This window comes from Drosophila willistoni, chromosome 3R (genome assembly GCF_018902025.1).
Source record: "Drosophila willistoni isolate 14030-0811.24 chromosome 3R, UCI_dwil_1.1, whole genome shotgun sequence".
Taxonomy (NCBI): domain Eukaryota; kingdom Metazoa; phylum Arthropoda; class Insecta; order Diptera; family Drosophilidae; genus Drosophila; species Drosophila willistoni.
The window spans coordinates 23,814,442-23,831,556 of NC_061086.1; the positions used below are offsets into that span (position 1 = coordinate 23,814,442).

At 39.4% G+C, this 17,115-nt stretch overlaps 6 protein-coding genes across 6 annotated transcripts; 4 read left to right on the top strand and 2 right to left on the bottom strand.

Annotated features, from left to right (window-relative positions):
* Window positions 1-163: 163 nt before the first annotated feature.
* Window positions 164-16,578, bottom strand: LOC6647372 (suppressor of lurcher protein 1). The gene is made up of 7 exons (XM_002070084.2): window positions 16,455-16,578; window positions 16,226-16,394; window positions 13,778-14,001; window positions 13,182-13,721; window positions 852-1,262; window positions 545-749; window positions 164-485 (listed from the first exon to the last, which is right to left on the bottom strand). The coding sequence occupies exons 1-7, from the start codon at window positions 16,576-16,578 to the stop codon at window positions 164-166; spliced, it is 1,995 nt and encodes a 664-aa protein (XP_002070120.2).
* On the top strand, window positions 1,255-4,074 carry LOC6647378 (DNA ligase 3). The gene is made up of 4 exons (XM_002070090.4): window positions 1,255-1,670; window positions 1,734-2,523; window positions 2,586-3,785; window positions 3,848-4,074. The coding sequence occupies exons 1-4, from the start codon at window positions 1,313-1,315 to the stop codon at window positions 3,957-3,959; spliced, it is 2,460 nt and encodes an 819-aa protein (XP_002070126.2). The 5' UTR covers window positions 1,255-1,312; the 3' UTR covers window positions 3,960-4,074.
* LOC6647377 (probable cytochrome P450 9f2) lies at window positions 4,190-6,834 on the top strand. The gene is made up of 3 exons (XM_002070089.4): window positions 4,190-4,420; window positions 5,345-6,516; window positions 6,589-6,834. The coding sequence occupies exons 1-3, from the start codon at window positions 4,215-4,217 to the stop codon at window positions 6,753-6,755; spliced, it is 1,545 nt and encodes a 514-aa protein (XP_002070125.1). The 5' UTR covers window positions 4,190-4,214; the 3' UTR covers window positions 6,756-6,834.
* On the top strand, window positions 6,987-9,665 carry LOC6647376 (fatty acyl-CoA reductase wat). The gene is made up of 5 exons (XM_002070088.3): window positions 6,987-7,878; window positions 7,936-8,048; window positions 8,108-8,618; window positions 8,679-9,381; window positions 9,451-9,665. The coding sequence occupies exons 1-5, from the start codon at window positions 7,803-7,805 to the stop codon at window positions 9,545-9,547; spliced, it is 1,500 nt and encodes a 499-aa protein (XP_002070124.2). The 5' UTR covers window positions 6,987-7,802; the 3' UTR covers window positions 9,548-9,665.
* On the top strand, window positions 10,574-12,793 carry LOC6647375 (fatty acyl-CoA reductase wat). Its single transcript, XM_002070087.4, has 5 exons — window positions 10,574-10,724; window positions 11,038-11,150; window positions 11,213-11,723; window positions 11,786-12,488; window positions 12,670-12,793. Exons 1-5 carry the CDS (start codon window positions 10,637-10,639, stop codon window positions 12,761-12,763), a joined length of 1,509 nt encoding a protein of 502 aa, XP_002070123.2. The 5' UTR covers window positions 10,574-10,636; the 3' UTR covers window positions 12,764-12,793.
* LOC6647373 (calmodulin-A) lies at window positions 14,233-15,716 on the bottom strand. Its single transcript, XM_002070085.4, has 4 exons — window positions 15,522-15,716; window positions 15,149-15,370; window positions 14,833-15,089; window positions 14,233-14,764 (listed from the first exon to the last, which is right to left on the bottom strand). Exons 1-4 carry the CDS (start codon window positions 15,561-15,563, stop codon window positions 14,593-14,595), a joined length of 693 nt encoding a protein of 230 aa, XP_002070121.1. The 5' UTR covers window positions 15,564-15,716; the 3' UTR covers window positions 14,233-14,592.
* Window positions 16,579-17,115: the final 537 nt, after the last annotated feature.

Consider the following 17,115-nt stretch of genomic DNA (forward strand, 5'->3'; position numbering starts at 1 on the left):
AAAACGTGAAAAGGGCTTCCAATGATTTGATAAGGTGTTTATAACAACACTGTTCCAGTTACTGTTACTTTTCGAATTTGCCAAAGCAAAATATATATTGTTTATTTTACCTTTTTTTTATTGTATTCTAAAATGTTTATATCTTAGTAAATTATTTATTTTTTTACATGTCATATTCTATAATTGCAATTAAAATGATTAAGTAATATAGCAAAACAATATTTAGAGACGGTGCAGCAGACACATAACTTTCCATTGAAGCATTGTCGCCCAAAATCTTCTCTTGTGTTTTGGTTTCAAAAGTGTAAATAGCACGAAAACCTATGCCCACAAATCGATCATTGGAATGTAATGTAACGCGAAAGAAAAAGCCATCAGATCGCACATCAAAGTCCGGTAATTTTCCACAATACTTTTGATATTTGCGATCAGTACTCATAAAATTTGAAAACTCGACATAATCGCTGGCTGTCTGGTGATCACAACTAGCAAGGAAAAAATATAGAGTTAACATTACTATATTTATTAAAGTATTCGAACCTACTTATCAATTCCTTCGACATCAAAGTATGTAAAATGTACCACAATCCGTTCATCGCTTGCACCATAGAAATAATAATTGCAGACCACATTCTCCAAATAATAGCCCGGAAAATTGGGCGAGTGAAACAGGCCACTGATGCGCTCGCTACTGTTGTAAATAAAAGTGCATTCATCACCTTGCTGAACACCCGACATGATACCAAAGTCTAGTATTGGATCAAATAAAAAATCATAATTATTTTCACATGTTAGTTCGTAGCATATTGTCATAATTTGATGACTGATACTGATACAATTTATCAACTTACTTGTTAAAAATCTATACTCTGCCCGAAAGCCGTAGTATTGAACCTTGTTGGTCATAGTCGGTGGGAGCCTACCCACAAATTGCAACTGCATTTTAGGCCCATTCGACATTAATGGTTTTGGCAGAAAGGCTCCGCATACCAGCTCCTGCGTCTCAAACTTGCCACGTGTTTCCGTCAACACATGGAGAGCATGATTAGCCAGGCATCCAGTTGAATTTTCATTCTCTGTGGGAACATTAAAGTCGTGAAAACGAATTTGTACCCGCTCTGAGCCATGCGCTTCAAATTCGTAACGGCATTGAATGACTCCGGCAACGCCAGGCTTTGAATTTTTCTTGAGCGACCCTAACAGCTGATTCGATTCAAAGGTGCCAGATTTGTTTACGCGCGAGTCATACGTTTGTTTGCAATCTGAAAAAAGAGAAGCATAATTATTTTGTATTTATTGCATATATTTATGCATGTTTAGACTAAGAATTTGTTGGAGCTTAAAAGTAAGATTGTCAACTCGCAGTACAGCCAGCAAGGGTATGGCGACACCGTTGCAGAATGAGGACAACAAACTGGATACTTTTCGGCGAATCTGTGATGAAATAGCTTCGGAGTCAAGTTACCTGCGAAAGGTGGAGAGGCTGGAGGGATTCTTTAAGAAGGGATCAAAAGGCACGGTGTTTGAGGGTGATTTTTTGCTGTGGGTGCAATTCCTCATTCCCGGGGCCACTCAGCGTGTGTACAATCTGCAGAATAAAGCTTTAATAAAATTGTTTTCTCGGATCTTAAACAGTGATCAGAATCAGATGCAATTAGACCTAGAGCAGGGTATGTTCGATTCTTAGTACATATGTAATTTGTGGTTCTATAAATTTCTTGTTTTCCGAATAGATGGTGATGTTTCCGAGACGCTTCGGAAGCATTTTGCTGCCTCTGCCAAACTGAAACCACAAACGCAGAGTAAACTCTACCTACAGGAAGTGGACGAACTGCTTAGACAATTAGAACAGAAGACCAAGGAGGATGACCAGACTGAATTGCTAAAAGAGCTGTGCAAGAAAGCCACTGAATTGGATCTACGCACTTTCATCCGCCTTATTAAGCAGGATCTGCGCATAAATGCTCGTGCACGGCATATTCTTGATGCTTTCGGTCCCCTAGCATATCCTGCCTATCAATCCTCTCGTGACCTTACTGCCATTGTGCAACAATTCGCTGGCAAAGCCGTCAAAACTCAGGCTAAAAGTCCAGCCAAGAAATTAAAAACAACTACAAGTGCAATTCAGGTAATGACCCCCATATCACCAATGCTGGCCAATGCTTGCAAGTCGGTGGAGGAGGCCTTTAAAAAGAACCCTGCTGGTCTGTTCGGAGAGGTCAAATACGACGGAGAGCGCGTACAGATTCACAAAAAGGGTAAAGAGTTCAAGTTCTTCAGCCGAAATTTGAAGCCGGTGATGGATCACAAAATCAAGCGACTGACAGAGTATATTCCACGTGCGTTTCCTGGTGCTGGTGATATGATTCTGGATTCGGAAATTATACTAGTCGATACTGAGACGGGTGCTTTACTACCTTTTGGCACTTTGGGTGCTCACAAGAAGCATGAGTATGCCAATGCCTCGGTTTGCCTATTTGTCTTCGATTGCATACTCTATGATGGCGAGGATTTGATGCAGCTGTAAGCTATATTCACATTGATTATCCAAATAGAAATGTCTAATTATTATCTTTAATATCTAGCGAATTCCGCAAGCGTCGAGAAATACTCGAACAAAACATTGAACCCATCAAATCCTATGTACAGCTATCAGAATCGCAGTTCCTGAAGACTAAGAGCGAACTGGCCATGATGACAGCGAAGGTATTGCAGGCCAATCTAGAAGGTGTGGTGTTAAAAAATCCTAATGGGACTTATCAGCCTGGCAAACGGAACTGGTTAAAGGTCAAAAAGGATTATCTTTTTGATGGTAAAATGGCTGACACAGCAGATTTGGTTGTGCTTGGTGCCTGGTATGGATCTGGCAAAAAAGGCGGTGTGCTGAGCATTTTCCTAATGGGCTGTTATGATCCAAAAGATCGTTTGTGGAAAACAGTCACCAAAGTGCACTCGGGTCTGGATGATAGCACAAACGATGAAATACATGAGAATCTGATGAAGCTAACCACGCGTGCTGATGCCAACAAGACGCCCAATTGGCTGCTGTGCAAGAAATCACTCGTGCCCGATGTGCTGGCCGTAGATCCACAAAAAATGCCAGTGTGGGAGATAACTGGTGCAGAATTTACAAAATCCGAAGCTCACACTGCGGCAGGCGTTTCCATACGATTTCCAAGGATCACGCGATTGCGTAGCGATAAAACTTCAAAGGAAGCAAACGATTTGCCTCATCTTTTAAATTTGTATGAAGCTTCAAAGAAGAATGTTAATGTCGATCTATTGTTGGCCAATTGTGATAACGATAAGGATGGATTGGAGAAAAAACTGGCACAGGAGAAGACGCCAGAGAAGAGAAAATCATTGGAAAACAGTGCTAAGAAATCTAAGAAATCCATCAGTAAAGAGGATGAAGACTCTCAATGTAGTAGTAAAATGATAAAACGTGAAGTAAATAAACCTTCACAAAAAGGACTACAATACTACTTTAAGCCAGATAAAATTCAAAATAATGTGAAATCTGAGCTTAAAACAGAAGTCAAAACTGAACTCAAAACTCAAGTTAAAAGTGAAACACATACAGCTATGGAAGTAGATGAAAACACGCCAAAACAAGTAAAGAGCAAGCTATTTTCAGGATTGGTGGCGCACTTTACAAAGGATGCCACCAAGTCTAAGCAAATGCAGGAATTCGTTCAACATGGTGGTTCTCTAACAACGAATACACAAAAGGCTGCTCTGGCATTCTATAATACAAATACCAGTGTAAATTTGGCGCACCTGAGGTAGGTTAATATCAAAATTGCTTTGTTTTTTGATACGCACTTAACTAATTTATATTTTGTAGGCCCCTTTACCGCCGCAGATGTCGCCATTTAACCGTTAGCTGGTTGGACAGATCCATAGAGACCCAGACCCTTCAGCCTTATCCACTTTACGCCGTACTGTTAAAATCGTAACCATGTCGGTCTTATCTTTAAAATATTTATACCCTCTACTGTTATTATTGCTATTCTATGTACTTGTACATGTTTATATTTCTGTGCGATATATATTTATTTCAATTTATCAAAAGCATATTGCATTATGATTAATTAAGACAATGGAAAGCTCATACCTAAAAAGCTCTGATACGCCCCAACAAATAGGCATCCAGTTGTTTGTGTCGTCGTTAGTCAATTTCTGGACGCTCTGATCGTCAGTCACACACAGCGATGCTGCTCGAATTTATTGCCTTGTTTATTGTGGCCTTGGCCTTGGCTTATCGTTGGTCTGTATCCAAGTATGGTTTCTTTAAGGAACGCGGATTGCCATTTGCCAAGCCTGTGCCATATTTCGGAAACATGGCTAAAATGTTCTTCCGTAAACAATCGATGTTTGATGTAATTGTTGATCTATATCATAAAGGCGGTAACAACAAGTGAGTGATGTCAGAAACATACAGACATACGTACAAAATAGTTATAAATAATTAATTCATCTCGTCAGCTATGTGTGCGAATTGTGTACTTTGCTCAGAATGTGTCGTAAAATCAAGGTCATATCATATGTGGCTGGAGTCTTATTACCATATTGTTTTATCATTTTATACATATACATATATAAATTCAAAAGGTTTAATCATGTGTAAACTATCTAGCCTTAATAGAGATGAATCTATGAATAGATACAAATCTCACGAAAATTAATTTTAATAGAAAAACAAAAGTTTGAACTGTTCGATAACAAGCGTTGACCCATGGAATTATTAGGATTTTTTTAGTGTCTTAACATTTGAGACTATTTAGATACCTTAAAATCTTATCAATGCACGGTAATTTGTTATTTGCCCAGTAACATTGCAAATTGTAAATCTTATCTCTTTGTAGTACTGAAAATGATAAAGAAATATCATAACAAAAATGTATTTCACAAATGTTTGTTTACTTTGGTCAGTTTAGGTTTACAAAAAGTCCTTAATGTTTGCTCCATTTCAAGGACTTAACAAGGGCTCACACAGATTCATTTCTCTTTAAAATAATCATAAACTTAAAAACATATATTTTTATAGAATAATCTAAAATTAATTAATACCTATTCGTTTTTGATAACTGCGACTGTTTGTGATAAAAATTCAGTATTTATATCAAAAAATATTAATGGATATAAGCAAGTAGAATAAATTCGAATTTAGTAGTAATTTAGTAATCTAGCATACAATTGATAAGAGGTTTGCCAACACACACAACAGATTTTCGGGCATTATCAAAACTGATTGCCGCGGCAGGGGAACTTTCTAATCAGTCAATGACGCTTCATCATCATAAAGTACATATACTACATATGTATATTTTTTTAATTTCAGGGTCTATGGTATCTTTGAGCAGCGACAGCCACTGTTAATGTTGCGCGATCCGGAGCTCATCAAGAATGTCACTATTAAGGATTTCGATCATTTCATTAATCATCGAGATGTGTTTAGCACCGGAGAAGATGATCCGCATGACATGAACAATCTGTTTGGTAGTTCGCTGTTCTCCATGCGTGATGCACGTTGGAAGGATATGCGCAGCACCCTCAGCCCCGCCTTTACAGGCAGTAAGATGCGTCAAATGTTTCAGCTGATGAATCAAGTGGCTAAAGAAGCCGGTGGTTGCTTGAAGCGGGACGCCGTTGATGGTGGCTTGGAGCTGGATATGAAGGACTATTGTACACGCTTCACCAACGATGTGATTGCTTCAACTGCCTTTGGTTTGCAAGTAAATTCATTTACTGAGCGCGAAAATACATTCTATATGGCGGGCAAGAAGTTAACTACATTCACGTTTGCGCAAAATTTGAAATTCTTGATATTCTTCAGTCTGAAATGGTTGAACAAGTATCTAAAAATTGATCTCTTCGATAAGAAAAGCACACAATACTTTGTGCGCTTGGTATTGGATGCCATGAAGTATCGCCAAGAGCATAACATCATACGTCCAGATATGATCAACATGCTAATGGAGGCTCGCGGCCTGCTCCAGACGGACAAGACCAAAACCGCACCAGTACGCGAATGGAGTGATCGTGATATTGTGGCCCAGTGCTTTGTCTTCTTCTTTGCTGGCTTTGAGACATCCGCCGTGCTGATGTGTTTCACTGCTCACGAGATAATGGAGAATGAGGATGTGCAGGAGAAGCTGTACGAGGAGGTGCGACAAGTCACCGCGGATTTAGGTGATGGTGAATTGACTTATGAGGCCTTGGTGGGCATGAAGTATTTGGATCAGGTGGTTTCCGAGTCACTAAGAAAGTGGCCAGCGGCCATTGCAGTAGACCGAGAATGCAACAAGGATATTACATATGATGTGGATGGCCAGAAAGTTGAGATTAAAAAGGGCGACATAATTTGGCTGCCCACCTGCGGTTTTCATCGCGATCCCAAATACTTTGAGAACCCCAAGAAATTCGATCCCGAACGTTTCAGTGAGGAAAATAAAGATAAAATACAGCCATTTACATATTATCCTTTTGGTCTAGGACAACGCAATTGTATAGGTCGGTAAAAAACACCAGCATCCTTTTCACCAACAAGAACATTAATGAATTGGTTAACTTTTTTATTTTTAGGTTCCCGTTTTGCTCTCTTGGAAGCTAAAGCTATGATATATTACATCTTAAGAGATTATCGCATTGCCCCAGCAAAGAAATCCTCAATTCCCTTGGAATTGTCTTCATCGGGCTTCCAACTGGTCCCTAAAGATGGATTTTGGCTTAAATTGATACCACGAAATTAAATCGATCAAATTTATCAAATATTATTTTAAACTAAGAGCATTATAAGCAGTGCAATATTATTATGATAATTATAATTGAGTTCCTTTTTTTCTTATTTTACAAATTAACATAGGACAAATTTGTCTGGAATAATTCATTAAGTATTCATTTACTGTATTCAATGTGCTTGTGTTCAGAATGAACTGCAATAACCCTCAGAACAAAAGCAAAAAAATGAGCTTTTAGGCACGTGAATCAAGTATTTTTTTTTTAAATTCCAAATTCATTTTCTAAATAGTTAAATGAATATACATATTTATAGACTGGATCGATCGTAAAAATTTGCATATTAATTAGTTAATTGCAGCTGAAATGTAGTTGAACTTGTGTAGGTGAGTGTATTCATCTCAAATAGGAAGGAAAATTGTACAGAAATTTTATGAACTCATCAGATTTTTACCTGAATGAATTTCAATATTTGTAGTTATTAGCATTTTAATTTGTTTAAGAAAAACTTAGACAACAGCTGACGATACAATCTTAGATTCAACATTGCAACAATGTAAAGTTCAAAGTATTCCCAAAAAAAAAAAACCCAAGCATCTTGTTTTTGAATCTATGTATAGGAGGGCCATGTACAGGTTCAGCTTTTTATGCTATTCGATTGTTGCAATGTTTTTTTTCAATTGGTTTGTTGTTGTTGTTGCTTATGCACATTGATTGATCATAATTCACTTGCCTTGTGGATGGGCTTGTGGTTCTCCTCAATGCAGGAAGAAAACAAATGAACAAAAATAATCGTTGGTAGTGTATTTTGCATGGTCTGGTCAATCAACTATATATAATACGAACCGACTATGAGCTGTGTGTGAGCTGTAGGTTAATGTTGATGTTGAATTTTAAATTTTCACGAGTAGATGTACATAATTTGGTTGTTTATGCTTGGGAGCCCAGCTTATAAATAAACGCACTTACTTAGGCATGTCTCAGTTAGTTTTTGGCAGTCGAAGGAAACGTGTCTGAATGTGAAACGAATTGATATATACATACATACATATATATTGAACATGACGTCTGAAGTTCAAGAATTTTACAAAGAAAAGAACATTCTTATAACGGGTGGCACGGGATTTGTAGGCAAAGGTGTGTATTAACTTTCAAAAAATCTATGCAACGAATTATCATTGTGATTATCGTTAGTATCCATTGAGAAATTATTACGCACAACGGAGGTGAAACACATATATACCCTAATCAGATCGAAAAAAGGACAAAATGTAACTGAACGACTCAGCTTATGGAAAAAGGATACGGTAAGTCCTTTTACGTTAGTTTAAAGAAAACTATTCATTTATAATGAAACTTACGAAAGGTATTCAAACAACTACTAGAGGAGAAACCCAATGCCTTGGAGCGTGTTATAGCCATATCTGGGGATTGCCAATTGCCGGACTTGGGCCTGAGTGAGACAGATCGTAAATTGTTGGTAGATAAAGTGAATATAGTCATTCATGGAGCTGCCACTGTTCGCTTTAATGAACCACTTCATGTGGCTCTAGCCATCAACACTCGAGCAACTCGTGTCGTAGTTCAGTTGGCAAAACAAATGTCTAGGCTAGAGGCATTTGTCTATGTTTCCACTGCCTACTCGAATTGTGTATCATCAAACATCGAGGAGAGATTCTATCCAGAGCACTTGACATCATCCGTCGATGAAGTTTTAAAACTCAGCGAGCAGTTGAGTGATGAATTTTTGGATAATTTGGCACCAACGTTGTTGGGGAAATACCCAAATACATATACTTATACCAAGGCTCTAGCTGAGCAAGTGGTGCTTCGAGAGGCTTCTGATCTACCAGTGTGCATTGTTCGTCCTGGCATGAGTAGGTGCGTCAAAATTATTATATAGTGCTTGCTTAATTTAAATTTCTTACCGCCCTTAGTCATTGCGGCGAATAAGGAGCCAGCATCGGGTTGGATAGACAATCTGTATGGCCCCATTTCCCTAATCTATGGCATTTCTTATGGAGTTGTACGTTGCACAGTGCTCAATCTGAAAGCTCAGGCAGCCGTAGTCCCTGTAGATCACACGGTCAATGCGATTCTGGCCAGTGCCTGGCAAACAGCGATCACTCATCCCAACAACTCGGCACCGACAGTCTATAACTTTACGCCTAGTGATAATAATTTGTTACTGTTCAAAGACTTTGTCAATATGGCATTTTCGCATGGCTTCAACTATCCACTGACTAAGATGATTTGGTATCCAATGTTGCAAACCACAACATTTCCGTGGCTCTTCAATTTAATGGCCTTCTTCTATCACACACTACCCGGCTATATAATGGATGTGGGTCTTCGTCTGCAGAATCGAAAACCGCGTCTAATGAAAATCTATCGAAAGCTACACGAAAATATGACTCTATTCGAATACTTTGCCACCAAAGCCTGGACCTTTGAAACGGACAATACGAAACGACTGTGGAAATGTATGACGGCAAAGGATCAGCAATTATTCAACTTTGATATGGAACATCTCGATTGGAATGATTATTTTCATCGTGCTCTTCTTGGCATGAGGCAATATCTGTGTAATGAGCCGCCAACTGCAAAGTCAATAGCATTGGGTCTAAAGGCACTTAAACGGTAACTAAAAATAACTAATCTAATAACTAATCTATACTCGACAAGTATATGAAATATTGTTTCTTACAGATTTCACTTGTTACATCGACTTGTTCAGTTTGCAATTTGTTGTCTTACAATAAATATTCTCTGGCTGTTTGCACACCATATAATTGAAGTCATTTAAAAACAAATTTGAATATTAATTATATCTAAAATTTATTACAAAATTTATATATAACTGGAAAGAAATGATTTCATTGGTCAACCTTATTTGAATTGACATTTATTTCAGTTTGTGCAGAAAATAAACTTAAAAATTGAATAGTATTTTTCTAGAAAATTTGTTTATAATAAATTCAAATATATATGTATGTACATTTGTGTCGAGGAGTATAAATGCCTGTAATTTACACCCTGATTTCTATGATTTACTATATAATTTGGGAGCTATAAAAGCCATTCATTATGGCAAGCCATAAATTAACCATAAAAAAACACTTTTGTTTTTGCAAGACAGACAGACAGATAGTCAGACATAGGGATACTTGTGCTCTCAAGTTTTATTTATTTACTTTTGCAACTTGGAAAACTACCGGATTTCGCTCTCTTTTATTTTTTGACGCCAGATGCACTTTATCTCTCTGGGCTAATACAACGTTTTCCAATTAACAAAATTGCCCATTATAATCGGCACAACTTGGCAACTGGCTATTCCAGTGAGAGGTTCATAGTGCACAAAAATACTTGACTTCAAGAAGAAGTTTTTTTGTATTGAGAAGAACACGCGCTGAATTTGACGTACGAGGAAATTTTTGATGAAGCGGAAATTTACATTTAACAATGTGTAAACGAGTATGACGAAAATTGTTCTGCGGGTCAGGCACTAAGCCAATCTCTCAGGGCCCTAACAAAATATATATATATACTTTTTTAACAACTTGCATTTCGTTTTGGGGTTTTGTAGGATTTTGCAAGCATTAAAGTAAGTAAGTAACTAATCTGAGAGGGTATGAGCAGCAGTCCCAGTCCCACTTCCAGTCTCAATCTCAGCTTTAGTCAGAGTCTGAGTGCGGTTTTTATTTTTTTTTATTGTTTTTTATACATATGTATATATTCAGTTTTTGTGATGCTGCAGCTGATTTTGGGTATAAATAAAGCCAACCAATTCTAAACACTTCTCATTTAAGTAAGAGACGCGACTAAGATCGTTTCGGTAAATTAGTTAACGGATTATTGTGAGCGTGTGTGTGTGTGTGTGTTCTAAAATACCAATATGGATACCGAAACGGAATCGGAAATACAAAAGTTTTATAAACATAAAATCGTCTTTGTCACCGGCGGTAGTGGATTTTTGGGCAAAGGTAGAGACCAAAGATTCAAATTCCATTTCCAATGATTGGATTAATTGTTTCTCGTTTTGTTGTTATTTGTATTTTTGTTTAATATTTGAACTTCCAAATTGTATATTTTATGAGTAATAAGAAAGCTCTTGACAAGCCAAATTAAGAATTTACTTTAGATCAGGTTTTAATGCTGACACCAAGCAACCTAAAGAATAATAAATATATAAACCATTCGTTATTTAATGCATCCCCAAAAAAAACAACAAAACAAAAAACATGTATCTAAACCGGCTGCTCATTTATTTTGAATGCCAATGGCCAATTGTTTCAGTGATCATTGAGAAATTGCTGCGTTCCACAGAGGCAAAGCGCATCTATGTGATGATCCGGCCGAAACAGGGTCAGGATATCAACGAACGTTTCGCTGCCTGGGAAAATGATCCAGTGAGAAAGATATTCGTGCTCTTTAATATCATAAAATATAATAAAAATCAATGCTTTATAAGGTATTCACTACACTGCTGGATGCTCAACCCAAATCCCTGGAACGAGTAATGCCCATAGCTGGCGATTGTCAGGCATCTGATCTGGGTATTAACGAGGAGGATCGCCGATTGTTGGTGGAGGAAGTTCAAGTGGTTCTGCATAGTGCGGCAACTGTGAGATTTATGGAGCCACTACATGTGGCTCTGGCCATCAATACACGGGCCGCTGGTCTGATGTTGCAATTGGCCAAGGAAATGACTCGATTGGAGGTCTTTGTGCATATCTCGACTGCCTTCTCCAATTGTGTGGTGAATCACATTGAAGAGAGATATTATCCGGAGCATTTGAACTGCACAGTTGACCAGGTATTGCAGCTAACTGACAACTTGAGCGAAGAGATGGTCGATGGTATAACGACCACATTGCTGGATAAATTTCCCAACACCTATACGTATACCAAAGCTCTTGCCGAGCAATTGATACAGAGGGAAGCAGGAGATATGCCCATCTGTGTCTATCGGCCTGGAGTTAGTAAGTACAGCAAGATCCATTTTCACATGGTGCTTGATTAATAGACTTTCTTTCTTCTACAGTTATTGCTAGCTACAAGGAACCAATGTCGGGTTGGATTGATAATCTCAATGGACCCATTGCCTTGCTGTATGGTGCAGCATTTGGAATTGTTCGCGTCTCCTGGGCTAACTATCAGGCACAGGCTGGCATCGTGCCCGTAGACTATTGCGCCAACATGGCCTTGGTCTGTGCCTGGAAAACAGCACAAGAGACGACACGTCCGGCAGATCCTCCTATCTACAATCATGTGCCTAGCGATCAGAATCTAATTACTTGGGGTGGCTTTAGGGATAAGGCAAAGGATCATGTTCGCGATTATCCTTTGACACAGATGATGTGGTGCCCCTTCTTGCACTTCACCTCCTCGGGTTTGCTATTTCGATTGGCGGCCTTTTTCTATCACATTATTCCAGGCTTTCTCATTGACATGGCATTGCGTCTGCGGGGACAGAAGTCACGCATGCTCAAGCTATATGATAAGGTCCACAAAAATATTGTAATTCTATCACCATTCACCATCAAATCTTGGGGCTTCGAGAGCGATAATGCTGTTAAATTGTGGCAAAGTCTGACTCCTCGGGATAAGGTGCTCTTTGAATTTAATATGCGGGACTTGGATTGGGATAATTATTTCCTAAATGCTTTGCGTGGTATGCGCATTTATATGGGCAAAGAGGATCCAGGAGAAGAATCCATTAAACGTGGTCAAGCGGTTTTAAATAGGTGAGTTGCATTCAATAAACGATCAGAGAAATCCGAATTAAATCATATTTAATCCGTTACACTAACTAGACAAACCATTATCTTTTAGTTTTCTTTCAATTGAATGGATTTCCATACTTTGCTCTTTCTTTGGATAAGTTAAGCCACTTGTATTAATTTTTCACTTGTTTTTTCTTTTCAGATTTTTAACACTTCATCGAATTTTGCAGTGTATACTTAGCAGTGCCTTTGCCTTTATTATGTGGTCACTGCTTAAATATTTAGTTAATTTTTAGGTCAATCAACGGATTTATTAAATAAATGAGTAACCAAAAATGTAATAAAAACTCACATTTTGGTGGAGTTGTGAATAGCAAACAGGAATGAACTAGGACGACCAAAGAGGAAAGTTGTAAAATTAAGGGCAAGTATGCCATTTGGACGCGTTGAGAGTTCGCTGGCAACTGAAAAGCAAGTCATTTCAGGCCAATTGGTGGCATCCGCTGCTAAGAGAGCGTCTAGCTTCCTGGCATGAACATCTGCTAGACTGACGGGCGGAAGCTGTCGATGGCGTCTATTGAAGTAGTCTAGTTTTGTTGCCCTCTGCTTACGATTACCATAATTCGATTGGGTTGTGGCTTACAGTTGGACTTTATTGGAATGAGTGGGTGGCGGGTGAATGTCCTTAGGCTAATTTATGAGGCGCCAACTTACCAATTGCTCGACCGGGCTTCGACAACTCCATATCCGACAACAGACTATTGGCCTTGGCTGGTTGTTTAGCCGCTGTTGCCACACTGGCTGCCACCATAATTGGCTGCGGCTGCTCCTGTTCACTGGGCACGAATTTGTATTTGCAACGAAATCCTTTGGCTGTGCGATTTGAACTTGCATTGAATTCCAACAACAAATCGGGTCCGCTACTGAAGATGCGACGTGTGGGACGAGAAGAACATATGACATCTATTACGGTGCTCATGTGAGCGGATTCGGCATCGAAAATGGTAAGAGCATCCAATTGGCAACCACCGCTGGTCACTGGCGGCAGCTGGAGTTCTTCGAAGAGCAACTCCACACGTGTATCTGGTCGTCCAATGAACTTGTAGGCACACTTTATATGCGCCGGATAATGAGCCGGAAATCGTGGCGAGTGAAAATAACCCTGATTACCACCTGATTCACCCATGGTGCTGGCAAAGAAGTAATAATCGCAATAGCTTCCCATCAACAGGCGTCCTTCCGTCTTGAACTTATCTATGAGTGAAAAACGCTTAGTCATTAATGGCATTAAATTGAAGCCACCTGTTTACCTTTCTTAAGAAATCTATAATTGGCAGTTAAGTTCAAGTGCCAATTGTCCAGTTTATTTGGCGGCTGCTGGAATCTCAAGCGCAGTCCCAGTAAACGTCCGGAACTATATACGGGTGTGTCATTCCTTGCATTGCTGTGCTGACACCAAGTGTATGCCGCCTGTGTTGCATTCTCGATGACGGGCTCGCGCAGATACGGAAAGACCTCCACACTGTCCAAGCACCTGTCACAATATTGCATATCGAAAGAAAGAGAGGGAGAAACATAGATATATATATATGTATGTATTTATGAAAAGAACGGTAGAAATGTTGGGCCATAGCGTAATGATGTCTAAAATTTATTGGCCGATACTTTTTCTTTTTTGCGATTGGCTCGTTGGTCCCAGTGGGATTATAAATAAACCCAACTATGGGGGCCCCCATTAAGCAAATAATATGCATTTGTCCACGGCTGTTTGGTTCTTCACGATTTATTTTGATAAAAAGTCGAACAGAAGTTGGCGTTAAGGTTAATTTTTTTCGGTTTTTCATTTGTGCAACATAGAAATATGTATGGGCTACGGCAAGTGGTAATTAGGATAGCCTATCTTAAGGAGTTGCATCTACAATAGACAAAATTAAAATGGGATTAGTAAATTTAAGACTTTTAGATGGATAAATGATAATTGATTGGATGGATAAATGGAAGAGCGTTAAGATTTGCTTATGTAACAATGTTTTTTAAACTGTTCCGACTTTTATAAGCAAAATGAAAGATATTTTAGCAGCTTTTAGTCAATTCTGTTAATATCAGGAACACGATTTATCGTTGACTATTCGCCTTTTCTTTTACGCATGCCTCCAAGCATACGACAAAAGGCGAAATAATCAATCATCGGTGGCTCCTCCAGTGACTTTGGCTTGGCCATGGGTGCATGACTGAGTGCCTCTTTGGCCTCGCTAAGGGTCATTTTATCACCATAGTTGGTCAATTCTTCGTAGATTCTAGAAATGTTCAAAATGTGGTGTAAGTATTTTCGGCTTTTTTTTTTGGTTTGTTCTGCAACACCCACTTGCGTTCTTCGATTTTGCCCGTGCCATGGTCATCCCATTTGCTCCATGCCTCAAGAAGAACGGCCTCCGGATCTAATTCTTGGGTACGTCGACACATCAATTGAACAAATGCCTCATAGTCCAGAGGTTCATGGGCCTCTTGCATCATTTGTTCCAGCAGCTGTTCATTGGGCTCGTTACCCAAGGCCGTATAAGTGAAACGTAAGTCATCCTTGGATATCAGACCATCGCAGTCCGTGTCGAAGAGCGAAAACACCTGGCAATGCAACAGCGCTTGGGTCAGAATCCGTAGAGAAATCACGGGCCACCACTTACTTCTTTGAGCTCTGCCAGCTTGGCAATGTCCAAATCACGAGGTGCCACCTGATCATCGGCACTCATCTCCTCTGGCAGCGTATAGTGTCCACTACTCTCAGGTAATTTCAGTGTGGGATTGAATATCTCATTGATGACAGCCATGGCCTCGGAATCGGCCAAATGTGGCGGAGGTTGAGGAGTCTGTGAGACTTTCCGTACAGAGCTGGGACGACGGCGACGCTGCAGATTGAAGAAATGACTGATTCAGTTGGCTCTTGGAGTAGCAACAACAACTGCACTTGAAGAATAAAATACATTTCCAAATATTGGAAATATTTTCCACACATTTATTCTTCAATTGGTGCTTTATACTCAAACGATATCCACTCACGCGCTCTAGATCTTCCAAGTTAACTGTTGGATCCATCGACATTTTGAAAGAATTGGATTTCACAATGGATTTTCACACGGGATTTATTAAGAACTTTAACCAGAGAAACAAGTGCAATTTCCCAGCGCGTTTTGCACTCGTTTTTTTTTTTTTGAACGAATTTATTTATTTTCGGGATATTTTTGTCGATCGTCACAGCGCTCTGCCCCAAGCTCCACTGAATTTGGCTTTTGGTGTGCTCTCCAATTTTATTGACAAATCGAATTCGAAATTTAGGTATGGTTTTTTTTTTGTGTGGGCTTTTTTTTTTATTTTGTTGCATGGTGCATTTTGTATGCAAATTTCGCATAAATTGACACAATTTGAATTTGTTGATTTTTTTGGTTTTTTTTTTGTTTAATATAAATTTCTAAAATATAAATAACCAGGCGTGCCGGCTACGGAATCGGCTCCACCCAACCGCCCGGACCGCCCACATTGGCCTTCATAAGGTATTTTAATTACACATACGATTGCTCATTCCGCATTTGGCAATTCGGCCAACTCGGCGGCATTTCCTCGTCGATAGCTTATCGAGCACATTTTGATGGCTGTCATGCAGCTGTCTCCTAGATTAGCACCACTTCACCACGACTGGATGGATCTGGGTGGATTTCTGATCAAATGGTTGGCCATCTAAATGGCCGGAAGTGTTTCTAACTCACCCATGGCGCAACTGCAGTTCGATTAGCTGAAAGGCCACCAACTCATCGGTCTGGCCACCAATGAAGATCATCAGGCAGTTGTTTTTGGAACCAAATGTCTGGCTGGCATTTATACTGAGTTTTCCCCATTGCGTTGAGTTGCGTTCACTGACATGAATACAGGGGCAATCTAGGAATCGGCATAATATTCTATTCCATACGGTTTAGATGCTTCAGATCTGGTACATACCCAGCCAAAGTTGTGACTGCTGTTTACTGTTGCTGGCAACTTGTTGGCTTTGGGCAAACTGGACCACAACCAGCGCCAGCAGACACCACAGAGCTAATTCCGGAGCTAACCAAGCGGCCGCCATATTCAGCGGCCAAAATGAGACTGTTAACTGAAGTTTTCATTATCCTTGCTGCTGCTGCTGCTGCCAGAGGCTGTGGTAGCAGTTGCTCCTGTTCGATGCTCGTGTTGGTATAAAAATAGCAGGTCCCTTCTCCGCCACACTCGCCATTCGGACCACCTTTTTTCTCGTGTCATTAAATTTATGTTGAGGTCCGCAAAACTCCTGTCGCTGCTGCTGCTGCTGTAGGTGTTGCTGTTAGTTTTCGTTTCGTATCCTCGCATTTGCCTGCCGGCAAAGTCCTTTAACTGTGTTTCGGCCAAAGGTATTTTTAAATGCTTGTCGTCTTTTCATCCGATTTTGTTTTTGTCCATTTGATTGGCTTCTCGAGGCGAATGATTTTTATTTTTTATTGATGTCGATGAAACTAAAATTGACCCAAATTGGCAACCAAAGTATTGTTCATAATTTAATTTTAGATTTCTTGGGCATGAGAATGTTCCAGACAATTCTTTAAAAAATTATATAAAATTCTAATAATAAATACGTTTTAACAAAAAT